Source organism: Lonchura striata, chromosome 1 (genome assembly GCF_050655825.1).
Source record: "Lonchura striata isolate lonStrDom1 chromosome 1, ASM5065582v1, whole genome shotgun sequence".
Lineage (NCBI taxonomy): Eukaryota > Metazoa > Chordata > Aves > Passeriformes > Estrildidae > Lonchura > Lonchura striata.
In genome coordinates this window covers 85,698,600-85,716,929 of record NC_140703.1, presented here as the reverse complement: position 1 = coordinate 85,716,929, position 18,330 = coordinate 85,698,600, and the positions used below count along the sequence as shown (strand labels likewise).

The window sequence follows — 18,330 nt, the reverse complement described above, 5'->3', positions numbered from 1 at the left end:
AAGTATTGCTAATCCTGGCTACAGCATGATCCCAGAACACTTAGATCACAGTTCCATGGTAGATGAGCCTCTAGGAATGCTGCCCTGTGGAGAAAGGAGAGCTAATCTTCTCTATCCATTCTTTCAGCTGGACTTTCAGCTTATCATTCTTTACTTAGGGAACTGTGCATTTTAGTGCACTTTTGGAACACTAAGGGGTAGGAGAGATCCTTTCTCCATCTCTCAGAGAAGGCTGAGAACACACCCTGCTTCAAGAACAGCACAGAGGACTTGCATGTTTGCCTCTACATGCCATTCACTCATCTAATAACCTCCTGCCTCTTTACACAGAAAAGCCTTTTGAAGAGCTTGCCAAGATTTCTGCCAGGTGGCATCATAAGTGAATTTCACCACAGCTGAGGGCCTGACAAGCTTTGCTGGACAGGAACGTAAGATACTTTAAACACATATATATACGTAAATTTTTATTGTAAGCCTTCTTGCATTAACAGATTTCAAACGGAGCAGCAGCATGGCATACCTGGCGCTTCCCCCGCCTGTCCCTGCCTGCAGGCTCCTCCTGGAGCAATGCCCCATCAGCCCAGAGAGCGGCTCTGCGCTCCGGGCAGCGCCACTCCACCAGAACCACTTCCCCTCCTCTTCTTCATCCCTCCCGCCCGCTCTTCACCTTCCTCAAACCTGCGGCCACCTGAGCCGGGCGGGGCAGCTCCGCCCCGCCTGGGCGCGGGGCCCCGGGCGAGCTGGGGTGCGCACGGCTTCGCGAGGAGCCGGCATGGAAACGGAATCGTTCCTCGGAGTGAGTAAAGCAGCGGCGAGGGAGGGAGGGATGGAGGGATGGATGGAGGGATGCGGCCCCTCGGGGGGTCCGGCCGCGGCAGGCGGGCAGCGCAGCCCTGGTCCCTGGCGGCCCCCTCCTCGGGCACTGCTCCTCACAGGCTTTCCTACAACTCCCGTGAGGGATTTTTTTTAGCTTCTGGGTCGGCTGCAGCGTATGTGTTACTGATGTCATCATGAATGGTTCTTTAATTATATCTGCCTCCCGGAACTGCGTTGGCCGGGGTTTGGCCATGTCCCAGCGCTCGGGGCCGGCGGGGCGCAGCTCCTCCGGGCGAGGGACAGTCAGCGCGATGCTCTCGGTGTCCTGGGGCTGGAGGATGGGGATCTCTAGCGGCTTTGCACGTCTGCGTGTTGTATTGCTTGTTTATTGCATGTGTCCCGGCAAAGTCTTCAAAATGTAATTGCTGCCTGTATGCAGAGCACCCAGGGAATGTCAGGCAGCTGTTATGAACAAGGGAAGCGGGGGGTAGTTAGGATAGGCTGTTCCTGATGGAAGCCAAGTGCCCACCAGAGTCTCTCTATTATTCTCCTGCTCAGCAAGAGGAGAGAAAAATGTAATGGCAGGCTCATAGGCCAAGATAAGGACAGGGAGAGATCACTCACTAGGTATCATCACAAAAAAAGGCAAAGCAGACTCAGCTTGAGGAAAATATTGAATTCATTACCAATGAAATCAGAGTAAGCTAATGAGAAATAACCAGCAAATCTTAGAACACCTACTCCTCACCCCTCCATTCTTCCAGGGTGCAACCACTTCTGATTTCCTGATTTCCTCTACCTGCAGTGGCACAGGAGGATATAGAATTGGGGCTGAAGTCAATTCATCAAGTATTGTCTCTGCTAATCCTTCCTCCTCAGGGGGAGGACCCCTCACACTCTTCTGCTCCAGTATGGGGTCCCTCCTATGGGAGACAGTCCTCCACAGATTTCTCCAATATCAGTCATTTCCAAGAGCTGTAGTCCTTTGTGATCTGCTCACATGTCTGTGCTTGCAGGACTGCAGTGTGTCTTGGTCTTGCTGTTTCTGCTCTCTGCTGGCTTTCCTCAGGCCCACCAGGACACTTTTTGTGAGAGTTCTGGTCCTGCAGAGGCTGGGGCACTGATGGCAGCTGTGCTACCCATGGGCTCTGTCTGGATAATGCCAAGGGATCTCGTGTACAGCTCAGTAAAGGCAATTGCAGGGCTTGATGCCTCTGCAGGAACTTCTTCAGCAGCTGCTATCCTGTCTCCGTGGTGAGCTGGAGAAAGGGACCATCATGGCAGAAACCCAGCTTTTTTCTGTCAGCTGTGAGGCTATGCCTGCGTTAGCCCAAGCAAGGCAGTGAGAGCACATGGCAGGAGAGTGGCAGCAAGCAAACCTGCACCCTTGGATGCATCCCAGGGGTGCTGTCAGTGCAAAGGAGCCTGGGCCAGGACAAGGTGTGACTGCCTGCCAGGGCTTAAGTGTCTTGCTATGGGTCCCTGGGGTGATGGGTGCCTGCTCTGGGAGAGCTTGGGTGGCTTTGGGGTATTGGAGAGCCCCAAAAGCTCTGGAAAAGGAGCTGCAAATCTCCCTACTCAAAAGAGGAAAAGCAATGCTTATAGTCAGGTCTCTATGTCTTCATAAGCACCTGCACAGGACCTGCATAAGTGCTGCCATATGCTGGGGTGTTGCAACCTCACAGCTGCTGTCAGTTTCAGAGCTGGAGAAGAGAGACCATCCAGTCTTTAGAAACAGAAGTGCTGTTTTAAGCACCTGCAGCCCCTGTCCACGCTGATGCTACAGAGTAGCATCAGTAGCATCTCCTCTGGTACAGAGACCAGAGGAGAGCAGCTGTGGGTGAGCAGCGGTGTGCAGTGTGATGAAGCATGAAACAGCAAAAGGTGACAAAATGAGCTGCAGACATCTCTTGTCTGAACAAGGGTCTGTGGGGGACAGAAGCTCATCGCATTGAAGTGCAGAGCCAGAGGATGTGTGAGTTGATCTGCCTGAGATCTGAATATTTTTCCAAGAATAGGAATAGCTGACATGGCATATAGAGACCAGATGTTTCTTTTAGCTCAAAGATGCACTGAAGGCACAGCAAGGCAGGCTAGGCAGGTAATGCTTTGTGCATTGGCTGGTATAAAAGCAAATTCTATCTTTTTGTGTGGTATGGACATAAAACTTTGGAATGCAATTCCTAAAGTTGCCTTTCAGATGACCCTATGGAACTGTCAAAAGAAAAAAAAAAAATGCACCCTGTTTAAGGAAATGTTTTTCACATAAGCACTGTGGCTCCTCCACTATATGAGGGAAAAAGAAAAAGAAAATAAAAAGAAACCAAAACAACCTCCAAGGAGAAACAATCTTGAATTAATGTGCTAAGATGCAGCAAAAGTGACCAGGGACCAGTGCTGGTGTTTGCAGAGTACAAAACCTCAAAAATACATATCTGACTGAGATTGCTGTAGCAGACAAGAAGGAATCATTTACATTGGCAGCTTTTAAAGACAGCATTAAAAAGGAAGCTGTGATATTGGTATTGGTAATCGCTGTGCCATCACTGTGCCAGAAGAAACTCTCACACTAGCTGTGACAAAATAAAGCCTTGAAAGCAGTGAAAAGAAGGAAGGCTCTAATTCCCAGACGACCACCTGAACTGGGGACATCCTAGAGAAAAAAAGCCCAAAACACAGAGAGCTTATTTTTGTGTTCTGCACAATTCAGGAGATCATAAAATGAAAAATGGACAGGAAAACTCTAGTAGGCCCTGGTGATGCCATGATTTCTCATCTGGGTTTCCTCCTCTGGCACTCCTGCATGACCACTGCAAATTTTGCAGAAGATCTTAGAGAAGAACAGTTCCAGAGTAGTTTCAGGAAGGTCAGATCAAACTGATATACTGAAAATACTGAAATACTTATGATCATGGACTTGCAGGGGTGATAAAAACATCTCTGGTGTTCTCCAAAGCAGGACTAAGGAGAGGAAAGTTTCCCTCTTTAATCCCAGATGCTGGCATGATCTGCAAATCCAGTGCCCTGACATCTTTGTAAAAGCTTTTCATAGAGGTACTCCTGTGGCCTTACCTTCGAGGTAAGTGTTCTGTAGGGACCTGAGGGTAGCAGACTTGTCCCAGCCTTGCCATCAGTCCCATTGCTGTGCTCCTGGGACTGCAAAGGGTAAAGGAATGCATGCAGTTCTACACGGGAGGGAGGTAGTCCTTGTGATTTCACAATAGCCAATACAGACAGCAATTTCTCCATACCAATTAAACTGTGTATATTTGTCTTGGCTCAGTTTTTTCTTTCACTTGGTCAGTTTGCAAACCTGAAGCTGGAATCCACCCTTTAGCATTGTTCTGGGAGACAGTGTTATCAAAGGCAGCATATATTGTGGCTGACAAGCTCTTGACATTTTTCTGTAACTACTTGAGAGAAGGGCTGGCATTTTTTAACATCTATAAATTCTTCCTACGCAGGTGCAATGTCATTAATTCAACTGCAGTATATAGAATTGTTTATTGGATTTCTTTTCTTTTTTCCTCCCAGAACACCCTATGAAATCCCAGAGCACATACCAATGGAAGGCCCTTTGCAAACCTTCGTTCACGTGTGCCATGAAAATGGTCAGTGGATGTCACGGTTACCAGAGAAGCTCTGGGATATTCCCCTCTATAACTTAGCACTTCCAGGTAAAGATTAGCTTTTGTTCTCCACGGTTTTGTTAGCTTGCTGTTTAAGCATTGGAATATCCTGTTTGTCCCATTTCAGGATGGCTATGTTTATTATTTGGGTTGGTGTGTGGGGGAGGGTTTGTGTGATGTTATGTGAATAATGTTGGTCTGCAATGTTTGAGGTTTCTTAGAGGGTAGGGGTAACAAAGGAATTTTTTATTGTTTTTTTAGAAATGAAAAGAAAGAGGCACTTTGCATCATCTTGTCAGATACTATTAATAATCTAAGGAATAGCTTATTTGGACAATAATAAAATTTCTCTAATTAATTCTTGTGATTTTCTATGTAATGAAATGCTTCCAGGAGGGGAGAATAAATATTTTACATTATTATTTTTCTTTGTACTGCCTAAAAGAGGCTGTGAAGCTGCAGAAAAAGGAGAAACGAGACTTGTAATTAACATGTTTTTATTAAAGTAGACTGTTAGTTTTCTACAAGATCCAGCTTATAAAAACTGTATTTATTGTATTATGTGAAAATGCATTTAAATGATAACTGTATATTATTAACCTTTCTTTGGTCCTATTATTGCTTCTTTCTGGTGCCTTGATTTTTTTCCCCTCTCATTCTGTCCAAAAAATTTATGGTATAATGTGATTTCACTGACACATGGGGAGGCACTGAAGGACCATCAGCTCTTGAGTGATTCCCTTTGCCTCCACATCAAAAATGTCACTAAAGAAAAGTCTAGCCTGTGTTTTCTCTCACACCTGCAGATGTGACAGGTAGATTGCGGGGAAAGCAGCACAGTGTGTAGATGAATGTTTTATGTAGGCCACAAGATCATAGGTTAATTAATTTAGAGATAGTGTAAAGTTCTTGTCTTCAGCAGACAGAGCCCTGGGAGAATCCAAGAATTGTAGTGTTTTGGCTTTTTTCTGTCTGTTGTGAACTAATGGAGTGTGGAGTTCCCATTAAGGTTGTAACCAAGAAAATGATTTCATGGAGGCTTCTTAGATAATGTAATTTGAATTGATGTTAACTTAAAAACAAGCACATTTCTGTTTAGGATAAAGCCTATGTAAGGCTTTATATATTTAACTATCAAGAGAGGAAAAAAGAAAATACATATCTGTCTTATGACTGATGAAAGAAAGTAATAGTCTTCTCTTTTCTATTTTTGTTCCTATTGCAAAAATCATTCAATGCTCAGTGGGATTTTGTTGTGCTAGAAAAGGAGCCATATTGTTTCTATAAGACTTTCATCTGGTGTTTCTTGGCCATCATAGAAAGTGGAGAACCTGCTGATGGGTTTGTTTGCCTTCCTGGCCCTTTTCCGAAGGGTGACCATGTTATTCTTGAAAATGTTTGTTGTTCTTGTGAATATGCCTGCAGGGAGAACAGGCATGAAGAACAATTGAAGGCATGTCCATTTCAGCAAACATTAGAGGACTTTTACAGAGCATTGCAGGCTATTGGCTTGGAATATTTTGGTGTCTGTCCAGCTGACCTACAAAGCTGATCTAGCCCAAGTCAGAACACAAACAGATCAAGACCAACCAGGTCAAGACAGCACTGGCAGGTTTCCAGAGGGAGGAAACCCAGTTTGGAAGCTTATCTCATAGAAGGCATGCAAGAAACATGACAGAGTGGATTCTGACAGCCTGATGATGAGACAGTGGCACATCTCATTAATTAGTGTTGTGCTTGCACCAGATTCAGCACAGTGCTGCTGGGGAGGAGTGGATTCAAGGTCTGGAGCTACCTGGCTTGGTACTAACTCACTATCTTTGCATCATATATGTTGTGTCATGGATGTACCCATCTTCCTTTCATTACTGTTACTCATGACATCACACAAGACTAATGAGTAAAAGATTACTATCCGTTGGCTGGTTGGCATCCACAGATGCAACACCCATCAATGGAATCCTGCTCATCTCTCTCAGACATGGATATTTAATAGTTTGACTCGTACATCTTCTAAAACATACTTCTTTTATTGCCTGCCCTCAATACTGATCTTCCATTTGCAGTAAGTGTGTTTTGGGTGTTTAAAGCAGCAAAATAAATAAAAAATGGCTTTTAGAAGGTGAAAAAATTGAGACATCAAACTATTATTGACAGTTCCAAAGAATTTTTACTTCCAAACCAATAATTTTTACTTTGTTTGCTAGAAATATTATCGCTGGCACCAGTAAGACTGACAATTCAAGAAAGCAGTTCCTAGCACCAGTGAACAATTAATTTGACAGAAGACTTAAACCCCAAAATGATAAGCAAATTCTTTGCAGATACTTTGTTAAGATCCAAGCAAGTCACTTCACAGAGTTGTTAGCTTTTCTTACTGATGCTTTATAAAACTGGAAGAAATAATGGAACAGAAAAGCTAGCAAAATCACTGGTTTCCTGTCATGATGAAATTGTGAGTTGCAATAGTTTCATCTAAACATGATGCAAGAGATGTGTCAGATTTATTAAGACTCCAAGGAAATAAAATATTTGGGCAGATTGGTCCTGGCTCTGATGCCTGCATAATTCCCTGTGCTGGAAACAGTCAGGTAACTTTTCAAGTCCATCAAATGAGGATCTTGTTCATCTTTCACTCTTAAACTTAGACTTGGATTTGCCTCAGAAACCATCAAGCACCCACCTTGTTTGTTGTTTTTGTAGGGGTGGTGGTGTTTAGTTCAGAAGGACATTTTTAGATATTTAAGATATAAGTAGTTAAAGTGCCAAGTTAAGTACTGGTCCAGTCAAAGGTGTAAGAAGATGAATTTGTTATTTCAGTCATATTTTCCTGTGCAGAGATGAGGGTATTGGACAATGAAATCCTGCATTTGCACAACTCTGAAAACAGGACAATTTGTAGATAAATTCAGCCTTCAGCTGAATTTTTTCACTATAAGAATGTTTTCACGTCAAGATAATTATTTTGAGGGAAGATACCATTTGAAACAGACCATTTTATTGTGGTTTGGGGCAAACAACAGCGATGTGTAATTTAGATGGTTTACTGAAAAGTGTCAATGCCTTCCTTTCACAAAGATTTCACACTAAACTTATTAATGTTACGTGAACAACCTCTGTAGACAATTCTACCTTTTCGCCATAACTACAGAGGCTATCAGAGAATATAGGTGTGTGGCTTGCAAATGTGGTGGACTTATCAGGTGTGCACATGAAATGTAGCCATGGCATGTGGTCTTAAACAGTTAAGAAATGAGATTTCTGTACATTCATTTTTGTATTCTACAGGGAGTCACGACACTATGACCTACTGTTTGGATAAAAGCTCTGCTGTTAGTGGCAATGAGTCCAAGCTGGTGAAGTTTTTAAACAAATGTCTGCCCTGCATTGTGCACCCCATTATCATGAAGTGGTCTATAACACAGGTAACCATCGTCTGGCGCTTCTTGCCTTGGCAAAGTTGAAGCTCGTGCAGCAGGGCTGAGAGTGTACAATGACAGTATAGCCTGCTGCCCAGAAATCTGTGCTGTCATGAGATGCTATGCTTGGGTGCTGTGGTTTAACTGCAGCAAGCAGCTCAGCCCTGCACTGCTGCTTCTCGCTGCCCCTGGGTGAGCTAAGGGATGGAATTTAAGGATAAAAGCTGGAGAACTTGTGGGTTGAGATAAAGACCTTTTAATAGGTAAAGCAAAAGCCACATGTGCAAGTAAAGCAAAATAAGGAATTAATTCACCACTTCCCATGGACATGTAGGTGTTCAGTCATCTCCAAGAAAGCCAGGCTCCATGGCGTGTAACAGTGTCTTAACAGGACAAACACCATCACTCTGAACATCCCCCCTCTCCTTCCCCTAGCTTGATATGATGAGCATGACTCCTTATGATGTGGGATATCCCTGTGGTCAGTTAGGATCAGCTGTCCTGGCTGTGTCCTCTCCCAAATTCTTGTGCACCCCCAGCCTCCTTGCTGGTGGGGTGAGTGGCAGAAAAGGCCCTGACTTCATGTAAGCACTTTTCAGCAGCAGCAAAAACAACCCTGTGTAATCAACGCTGTTTCCAATACAAATCCAAGCCACACTTCCATTCCAGCAAATATGAAGAAAATTACTCTTTCTAAATCCAGCACTTTGGAGTATGAGATAGGAGCCATACACATCTGATCATCTTTTCTGGGGAAAAAGCATGCAAGGGGATGCAGGGATGATATTTAAAGTTGTTTAAAGCTGACCACTTGGTACTAGAAGCCATTTTTCATGTTTATTGTGGTGGTCAATAACATTCAATATTAGTGAATAAAATTAATGAATAAGAAAAACAGAGTTTTTTTTTCCTCTTGAACTTTGTTCATGAATTTTGCTTGTCATTTTAGCTGTCACTGTTCTGTGAGATGTCAGTTGTTCAGTTGTTCTCCCCACTTACACTGGGTGTTTCACCAGCAGCAGAAAGAGAAGAATCCCTTATTGAAGGGATTTTTTTTTTTCCCATAAAGATTAAGAGAGTGAAGATGTGGTCCATCGCATAAGGTTTAGTTAACTTTTTAAAATGTGCAAATATTAAGCTAGTAGCTATCTCTTTGTTCCTCATAATTGTATGTTAAAGACAAAATTGCAGATCATGATTTAAGCTACAGCTTTTGAAGATTCTTCCAAAGAATAGACTTTCCTGAAGTCAAAGAGGTACGAAAAATCTTTCTATTTTTGTTCGTATTGAAGGAGTAGTTCATGATTAGATAATTAAAGGGAATAATTAGCATGCAATAAGCATGCTAAGGTTGCTTTTGTTTGTTTGAGCAGGTCTGGCAAACTGGAATCTTAGACACTACCAGGTATCAAATATGAGCTGGCAATCATGAGCTGATGTTGAAGGGCACTTGCTTAACACAGATCCTTGTTTATTTTGAGCTGCTTTTTTGGGGGGGCTTTAGCCAATGAAAGATTTAGAAACCTACTAATGTGTGGGTTTCTGTCTGGCAAAGTGACCGTGTTGGTGACAAACAATCTCTTAACATCATTATAATAATTTCGTGGTCCAAACCCAGTGTGACATGCAGGAAGTGGCCCAGTGCTGATAAGGAAGAGGCACAGCTACAATCCTGCCCCTCCTTAGCTCTGCTGTGCTCCAGTTATCTATGTGGGGAGATGACTCCACTCATTGGAATGCAGAACAAACACTGGGGAGCCCTTCTGATGGTAGGATGCACAAGTTCCTGGATGGCCCAGTGCCTGGGAGTTGCCTGCTTGAGCTCCAGTTGTTATGGCTGTCAGGCTAGAGGGCCAAATGTTTCCTTTGTAATGGCCATGTAACTTCCAGTCATGCCCTGGATGCCTGGTGTGAGATTGCTCCTCAGGGCTTCTTTTTGAATTTTGCCCTTTATGGGGCAATGTTCACACTGCCTAATTCAGTATTCAAACCCAGGTCACTAATTAGAGACTCTAATTTGTTTGATTTCCCTGTGTAGTCAACAGATAAGAAATGAATTAATCTGAAGGGCAGTTCAGAACAGCAATTTCATTTGGTGCTTTTTCTGGCCACAGAGGTTATAAATGACCTACAGCCATGTACGCTCCCATCTCCAACATACTCCAAGCAAAGGGATGTGGATCATCCCTCCGACTGCTTCAGCCTGGTGGAGACCAAGCAGGCCCAGGAGGAGCTGTGCCCAGACCCACTGCACCCCCTGAACTGGGGCACGCAGGGCTGCTCTGGTCCAGCCCAGCCCCTTGGGCACAGCCTGGGCAAGCTAAATTCAAGTCCAAAGAGCAGGAAGTTAGGGGGTTAAACTAAGCAAGGTGAGCATCCTGCCATGTGCCTAAAGCTACAAATTTGGATATTCAAGAGCAATGCCTTGTACTGATTTAGCTTTCACTGAATCCTTTCTAACTTAAATCAGTATCATGCATGGTTTCTGCAACATAAATTTTTATCCCTAGCAAGTTGAACTAAGATGAACTAGTGTTTAAACATATTTAATTAAATTGATTCTATTTTCTTTTGCTAAGAGAGTCTTGATATAAGGAAAAGACATATAATTTGGAACTTCATGCCTCAGAAGCAGCTTTATCACCTGTTCTATTCAGCCCTCAAATCCAATGGAAGTGCTCTGAGGGAAGTGGATTTATAGGAGTGCCTCTGTTTTGTAGGACTTCTACAGGTTAATTCAAACTTCATAAGAAACTATATCTTGAAAAAGAACAACAGCCAGTAGCTTTTTCTATTTTTGTTTTTCCTTCTGTTGCGGATATGTGAGGTCTGCAGAGACAACCATGGTAAAATCTTTGATCTAATAAGATAAATACAGCGTTTCTAACTTGCTGATCCTGCAATTATTTTTTAAATGAATAGTTGTGTGAAGAGCAATCATGTATTTGTGCACAGGTTAATTATCTTTAACTTTCAGAACACAACAAGGGCAACTGTCTTAAATTAATCTAATCTGTACTTGCAGTTTGTGCTGCAGGGAAATTGGAATCCCTCTTGTCAGAGAGCAAAATTCTTCCAAGTTGCAATTTGGTGCCATACAGTGACATTTTAAAGATGAAAGACGTGAAAAATGCCAGAGGTCTAACTTTGTACCCCTCTTTTAGATTTCTAAACTAAAGAAACAAATCTCTTTCAAGCTCTCAGGACCTTTGTCTTCTGTTTCACTTTCAGGTCCTGACTGTGACAGAGCAACTTGAGGCTGGAGTTAGATACCTGGATTTTAGGATCGCCCACAAGGCTAATGATCCTTCTATGAATTTGTACTTTGTGCATATGGTTTACACAACTGTTACTGTTAAGGTATTTTCCTTACCTTTGTGATGGCTATAAAATCAGTGCTATTTTTTCATTTAAGGGCCATCATAATCCAGAAATGCTGGCTCAAGGTCTTCTGAGTAGATTATTTGTTTTTCTTTTGTGAGGACTTCAAACTAGAGAAAATCAGCAGGGCTGGAAGTTAGTTTCAGCACCTGCATGTGATACTGGAGCACCAATCTTTTCTTCATTCTCAAACCAGACTCTTTGTGCCTGCTCTCCACTGCCTATCCCCTACCACATGCCTGATGTTCTGGGGTTTATCATGTGTTGTCCCAGGATGATACACATGGCATTCCTGTTTCCCTGTGTTTGGAAAACAGGGAAAGGAGAGAAGTTGTTAAAGGGAAGAAGGCATTAAAAGCCCTATATAATTACAGAAACTGATTTTTTTGTTTGTTTTTTGAGAAAACACAGTTTTTCATTATTGTGATTGTGAGTCTGCTCCACCATCACTGCTCTGTTGATTGTATGTCCTTGCCCCTGCATAGCACAGATAACTTTCTAAGCTGCCGTATCTCTTTCCTGTAGGATATTCTGAGGGAAATATTGAGGTGGTTAGAAACTCATCCTCAGGAAGTTGTTATCATAGCCTGCAGGAATTTTGATGGATTAACCAAAAGACTTCATAATCACCTTGTTGCCTGTATAAAAGAGATTTTCCAGTGTAAATTGTGTCCTAGAAATGTAAGTATGAAATCCTTTTTTTCTCATTTTAAAAGAATGATACACCACAGTGAGATCTTTGATTGCAAATTTTTAGATATATTCTATTTTCACCATGTTTTTAACCTCAGAAAGGTACTTTTTGCTGCATCAGAGATAGGTCATTACCTAATAGAACTGAGGAGATAAAGCAAACCTGCATTCCACAGTGTGGAGGAGGGAATTAAATTTGATTGTTATGTTTGTTGAGTTGTGGGACAATAGTAGAGACAACTGTCATCCATTGTCCTGTCTGAGTTTTCTTGGAAAGGAAAGGGGAAAGAAGAGAGAAAAGAGAGGAAAATGAAAGAAAAAAGAAAGGAAGATAAAAGTTGTGCATCTTCTATATTTATAGAATCTAAAGAATCCATTTTCTGCCTTTTCACAGCAATAATTATAAATAAATTTTAAAATTAATTTTTATCTATTTAATTTTTTTCTATTTAAAACAGTTTAGATTGGAAGTGACCTCTGAAGGTCATCTGGTCCAACACCACCATGCAAAGTAGGATCAGCTTCTAAGTTACGCTGGGCTGTGCCCTGTTCATTCTTGATTATCTCCAAGGATGGAGATTTCACAACCTTTCTATGCAAAATTTGACTGCTCTCCCAGTAACTGTGTTTTCCTTCTCTATCTGATCAGAATCTCTCTTGTGTCTGCTGACTTCCATCCTTTGCTGTGCATATCTGAGGAGTCTTCTCTAAATTTCCCACTGCATATTTGCAGATGGCAGTAAAACTGTCCAGTCTTCTCTTTTCATGCTGGACAGACTCAGCTCCCTCAGCCTGCCCTTGTGTGTCATGCTCCAGCCTCTGCTCCAGCCTCTGCTCGCTCTGGTTTCACTCACTGGTGTGCTGCTGGATTCACTCCAGCTTGTCAGTGATTTCTTTGTACTGGGGAAGCCCCAGCTGGAAACAATACTTGAGTTGCAGTCCCACAACTGCTGAATAGAAGGAAAGATCCCCTTTTTTTCATTTGCTGTCTGTGCCTTTGCTAATAAAGCCCAGTTCACAGTTACCCTTTGCCAGGTGAGCACTACTGGCTCATGTGCAGCTTGATGCCTACAAGAATCTTTAGGTCCTTTTCTGCAAAGCAGAACCTTGCCAGCTTCCACCAGTCTGTCCTGGTGTGTGGGGTTAATCTGTTTAGGACTGTGCATTTGCTTTTGTTGAGCTTCATGAGGTTTCTGTCAACTTATTGGGGTCCCTCTCTGCCCTCAGTGAATTTCTGGTGGCATTGACTTTCCTGGTGCTGACCTCCTAACCAGTCTTACAGTTACCCATATCTCCAGAAAAGCCTTAATTTAAATAATGAGAAAATATTTGATTGCTAGATTTTAGAAGTTGAGACTTATAGCTTCCTCTGTTTTTTAAAAGGTGTGGGAGATTTTAGTAGTTAAACAATTAACATTTCAAAGATGCAGAGGAACAGAGGGTGTTCTCTGGAGAGCTCAGTGGTACAGGAGAATGATGACCCTGTTTGTGATTCAAATTCAGCCTTTGAAGCTGGTGTATCAGTAACATGTGAATATTACCACTTCAAAGCAATTTGTAAAGCAGAGTTAAAATAGAACAATTCTCAGCAAAACTAGGGGATTCTGAATATTCAGGCCTTGGCTGAATAACTGAAGACCTGAGTGACACTGTTCTATTGTTTCCCCAAATAACTTGAGTGTGTAAGTTGTGGATGAGCAGAGATACTGGAGAAGGTGGTCAAATATGCTTTCAGACACACGGCCAGCTCTTAAAAAGGAGAAAGGTACTGCAAAAGGGGCAAGTTACGGATGACAATTTGATGAATGAAAGTATTGAAAGAATGGTCTGAGATCACTTCATGGAAGAAACAACATTTCTGAGTTGTGTCCAGAAGGATGGAGGAAGAGAACTGAAGAAAAGACAAGCCAAGTACTTCCCTTGAGTAGGAAAACTTTATATCTATGTGGTCTGTGACCAGCACAATGGATCTCATAATTTTTGCTAGTGGTACCATTGCACATTAGGCATCTGTGGGGCTTTTCAGGATCACAGATTTAGATTTGCCATCAAATATCCAAGTGCTTGCTGACTCATTAAAAAATAAACTGCTACCTACTGCCTTTCAAGACTGCATCTCTGTTGTCATACAGAATTAAGTGTCAAAGTGAAGCAGCTGCTCAGGCAAGGTCTGTATGTAGTACTGGCACAGGCCACAGCGTGACAATATTACACTGCATTTAAAATTTTAATTGTCTTAACTATTCGAGGTGTATTCCTTTGATCTGGATTACTAGGGTTTAAAAATCCCTTGTTAGACTTTCATTTCTGCTTTGTTTGCAAAATAAGCACCTGTGTTCACATACACATCTCTGGTAGCTTTTTTTTTTTTTTGCTTTTATTGCACATTTTTGCTTGTTTGTTTAAGAAGTTCCAGTTTTAGAAAGACAGCTGAAGTAAAGCAAAGGCTTCAGTCAACCACAGAATTTTGTAGCTTAAGAAGCTCGTGCCTTAATTTTGCAATATTAACCAACCTAATGGAAGCTTGCATTCTCTCTTTGTGGATGAACTGAGAGGGATTAATTAAACTCTTAGCTTTCTTCAAATATTTACATTATTAATTTTCAAGTGCCTTTGGCTTTTATTTAAGTTAATAACTTAACAGGAACATCAAAAAGCCACCATTTCTTTTTCACAACAGCAAATGTAGTTTTTAACCACAACATTCTTAGAAAAAACAATGCCCATTAAATATGTCGGTTTTGCAAATAAAACTAGTCAGAGGGCACCATTTCTCTCCAAGGGTAACTTCTGAGGTTGGAAAATGCAATTTCATATTGAGACAGCTAAATTTAACAGCTGTTTTAGCCCATCTGTTCTCTGATAGAGAATATGTCTGACTCAGGTCTTCTCTCTCAATTAAAAATGTCTGGAGCATCCCAATTTCATAAACTTTCCACTTAGAGAAATGAGAATTGATGTAGCTTTTGGTGACTCACATTTAGACTTACCAAGTTTTAAGCAGTTCAGGTTTCTTTGGAGGTTACTGTGCTAAATTTGCATCAATGTGCGGAATCTGCCGAAGTGATTCCTCCTTTCTCTCTCTCTCTGCATTCCTGCAGCAGATGGTCTCTATCTTCCTCCCCTAACAAACTTTCAGCAGTGGCTTGTGCATGAGGGCTGACACAGGGATGTTTTCCTATTGTGCAGGTGTAAGACCTTGAGTTACATACATGATCACAGTTGTATTATTTGAGGAAGGGAGGAATTTACTGAAACTCCTAGAGTCCTATTGCTCTGCAGCTTGTAAATCAGCCCATCACCTACTGGGCTGCTCATTTAAAAGTTTTATCCGAACTGAATCTGTGCCAAGGTGATGTCACACATCAGTATTTGGACTTTGGGAACACTGCTATGTTGCTGATTTCAATGTGGGCATGCTTCCTTTTAGGTGGTGCCAACACTGCGGACCATGTGGCACCTCGGCCATCAGGTTATAGTCTCATATGAAGAGGAGGTGGAGCTGGGAAAGCACTGTGAGCTGTGGCCCCCCATCCCATACTGGTGGGGAAACAAAACATCCACTCGTGCTCTTATCCGGTATTTGGAGCTCATGAAGCGCGTGGGCCGGCCAGGTAGGCACGGGGAGTTCACTCGGAGGAGAGAAGGGGCACTTACAGCAATGCAAAACAAGTAGGAAGCTGGGCAATTGTTGCCTTATGGGATATAACCACTCAGTGTGTGCTGTGTGCCCATGGCTGCTGAGTGCTCTGCCCGCCCCTGGGCGAGTGCGACGCTGTCCTTGGCAGCGTGGATGCTGTCAGTGTACGCGCACGCAGACTACAGAGATTGCGGCGGCCACCTTGCTCGTGTGACCCACAGAAAGGGAGCCCTCAGTGCAGACCCATTAGTTGGCCCAGTTGTGCCCACCTCATGGGCAGGAAGCTGCTTCTTCAGTCCAGTCCTTGTCGCTTTAGGCAGCAGAGACGGTGAGAGGAGTACATTCCACTAGCCTTGTTGTTAAAGGAAGCCCCTACAAGGTTTCTCTATGGGGAGACCTTATCACTCTCTACAGCTACTTGAAAGGAGGCTGTAGCAAGGTGGATATTGGCCTCTTCTCGCAGGCAACCAGAAGAGGGAATGCTGAGGTTGGAAATCAAGAAGAATTTCTTCACTGAAAGGGTGGTTAAGCATTGGAATGGGCTGCCTAGGGAGGTGGTGGAATCACTATCCCTGGAGGTGTTCAAGAAACAATGGGATGTGGTGTTGTTTGGTCAGATGATGGACTCGATGTTCTTGAAGGCCTTGTCCAACCTTAATGTGATATAAGAGCAGTATGAGAAGGGTGTAGCTGCACATTGCACAGCAGCACTCAAGCATGCTGGTGTAGTGTAATCTGACAGAGGTTCAGTTCAGAACCCCTGGCACGCGTTTGAAGTGAAGGCACAGCGTGGTGACGAGGGAGCCGTTTCAGAAGCACACTCCCCAGCCGAAGGGTGCACCCTGTGCTCCCATCCACCGCGGGGGAAGGCCAAGCATTTGGAAGCAACCCTCACAGAAACAAACAGAGGAGTAATTTACAGAGGAGGACTAGTCAGTGGAGAACCTTTAGACTGCAATGATTAACTAGACAAATTTAGCTAAACTGGAATGTTTGGATAACCGAGCGTGGCTCAGGAATTGTTTACTACAGCATGCAGCTGCCACAAGGGGAAACAGTTGTAGGGACATGCAACAATACAGAAAGAGTGTGAAATTAGTATTTTAATGATTCCCAATGGAATAAGATGTGAAGGTAATACAATACTGAAAAGTTTCTCTTCTCCTCAAAAGAGTATTTAATGTGTCACTTTCTGATTTTTGTTTCAGGAAAATTCTTTGTGGCAGGGATTAACCTTACTGAAAATTTAAGGTATATTCTTGTACACCCATTTGGTTCATTGAAGAAAATGACACTCCAGAGTCTTCCATGTTTGAAAATATGGATAAGGCAGCAGTATCCAGGACCAAAAAAAAAATGTATTAACATCATTGCTGGAGACTTTATAGGAAACAATGATTTTGTCAAAGATGTGATAGAACTTAACACAAAAATTAATCCTCCATTGCACTGTCAAAGTGAACTGGAACAAATAACATTTAATTCTCATCTTCTTAATCTGTGAAAAGTAAACAAGGCTTTGTCTGCATTTATTGTGCCCTGCTGTAAACATCCTGACTCTCATAAAGGTCCAATTAACTAAACCCAGGAATGTCTTAGTAGGAAAAGGTCTCAACATCATCAGGGTTTTGAGGCCTTTGGACAGAAAAGAGGGCAGGTACCTTGCTGAAGTCTCTAGAGAACTATGGCATAGGTGTAATTTTTTTGGAGATGCTTTGATTCTGTAGCAGCTGTCATTACTGAAAGTCCCAAGAACTCAATCTTATTTTACATAGGACTAAGAAGGAGGAAAATGTCAGTAGTTGCATGATTTATTGGTAAGATGTTCTCATTCTGACAATTGTAAGGATATTCTGCACTACTTGCCACCCAAATTCTTACTCTTTTATATCAGTCTGAAATTGACTTGTTGGTTTTCATAGTTTCTGTTAAACAAAAGGAACAATTAAAAATATTTTTGATGTATCAGAGATGCTGCACTGACAATCAAGTTTGGAATTATTTTTATATACATACCAGTGTGCTAAGTATCAGTTGTGAGCTACCTTAAGAACATGATAGCTCCAAAATTATTTGGAATTTTTAAGAGGTAATTGAATTTGCACTTAATCATGCCAGTTCTGCAGGGATAAAGATACCAAAATGAAGCCCTTACACAGTTTGTCTGTGGTAGTTAAACATTTTACTAGGTGTTGACTAAGTATGCCTTACAATGAAAATAAACAAGAGGAAACAAATTCCTGATCTTAACTTGAACTGCCCTAGAAATACAGATTCTTGGCTTCTATCATGCTCATTTGGGGTTTCACACCTGGTCTTTTATTTAGCTATTTTAGTAGCTCTGTAATTACTTTTCCTCTCACTAAGTAGTTTTTGTGTATGTCAAAACTAAGAGGTTTATGCTATTTCCCATCACATAGTAATTCTGTTTTTCTAAATGAACTGTGTAATAACAGATCATCATGAAGGCAATAGAAATGTCAAGCATCAGCACTAAAATAAAACCACTTATTGTGTAAAGTTCACTATGCAACTTCATCCATATACCTCACTATTTAGATGCACCTTATATATAAAAACTAAATTCAGATGTCTGCTAATGTTTGCAGAAGTTTTTCTGCCTATCTTTTGTGCCCTCTTTTGTGTCCTTGTTATTCTCAATAAAACTTGATCTCTCTCTGTAATATGGAGTGAAATAGTTTCATTATCCTTTCTGTGATATTGTTTTATTGGTTCTTAGTAGTAATTAATA

The 18,330-nt window shown here is 42.1% G+C and overlaps 1 protein-coding gene across 2 annotated transcripts; it reads left to right on the top strand.

The window, feature by feature from the left end:
* The first annotated feature begins 635 nt into the window (after window positions 1-635).
* On the top strand, window positions 636-18,262 carry PLCXD1 (phosphatidylinositol specific phospholipase C X domain containing 1). 2 transcript variants are annotated; one of them, XM_085557338.1, is made up of 8 exons: window positions 684-796; window positions 4,351-4,493; window positions 5,689-6,510; window positions 7,734-7,870; window positions 11,096-11,224; window positions 11,771-11,926; window positions 15,369-15,552; window positions 16,787-18,262. In XM_085557338.1, the coding sequence occupies exons 4-8, from the start codon at window positions 7,748-7,750 to the stop codon at window positions 17,080-17,082; spliced, it is 888 nt and encodes a 295-aa protein (XP_085413464.1). In that variant the 5' UTR covers window positions 684-796; window positions 4,351-4,493; window positions 5,689-6,510; window positions 7,734-7,747; the 3' UTR covers window positions 17,083-18,262. The 2 variants fall into 2 exon arrangements, with proteins under 2 accessions (XP_021402310.1, XP_085413464.1); XM_021546635.3 differs by lacking the exon at window positions 5,689-6,510 and having other exon boundaries at window positions 636-796.
* The last annotated feature ends 68 nt before the right edge of the window (window positions 18,263-18,330 follow it).

Excerpts from the sequence above, each read along its gene's own strand:
- PLCXD1 (XM_021546635.3), top strand. The coding sequence starts at position 4,382 with ATGGAAGGCCCTTTGCAAACCTTCGTTCACGTGTGCCATGAAAATGGT. Across the intron at positions 7,871-11,095 it reads TGAAGTGGTCTATAACACAG|GTCCTGACTGTGACAGAGCA; the intron begins GTAACCATCGTC and ends TTTCACTTTCAG. Across the intron at positions 11,225-11,770 it reads ACACAACTGTTACTGTTAAG|GATATTCTGAGGGAAATATT; the intron begins GTATTTTCCTTA and ends TCTTTCCTGTAG.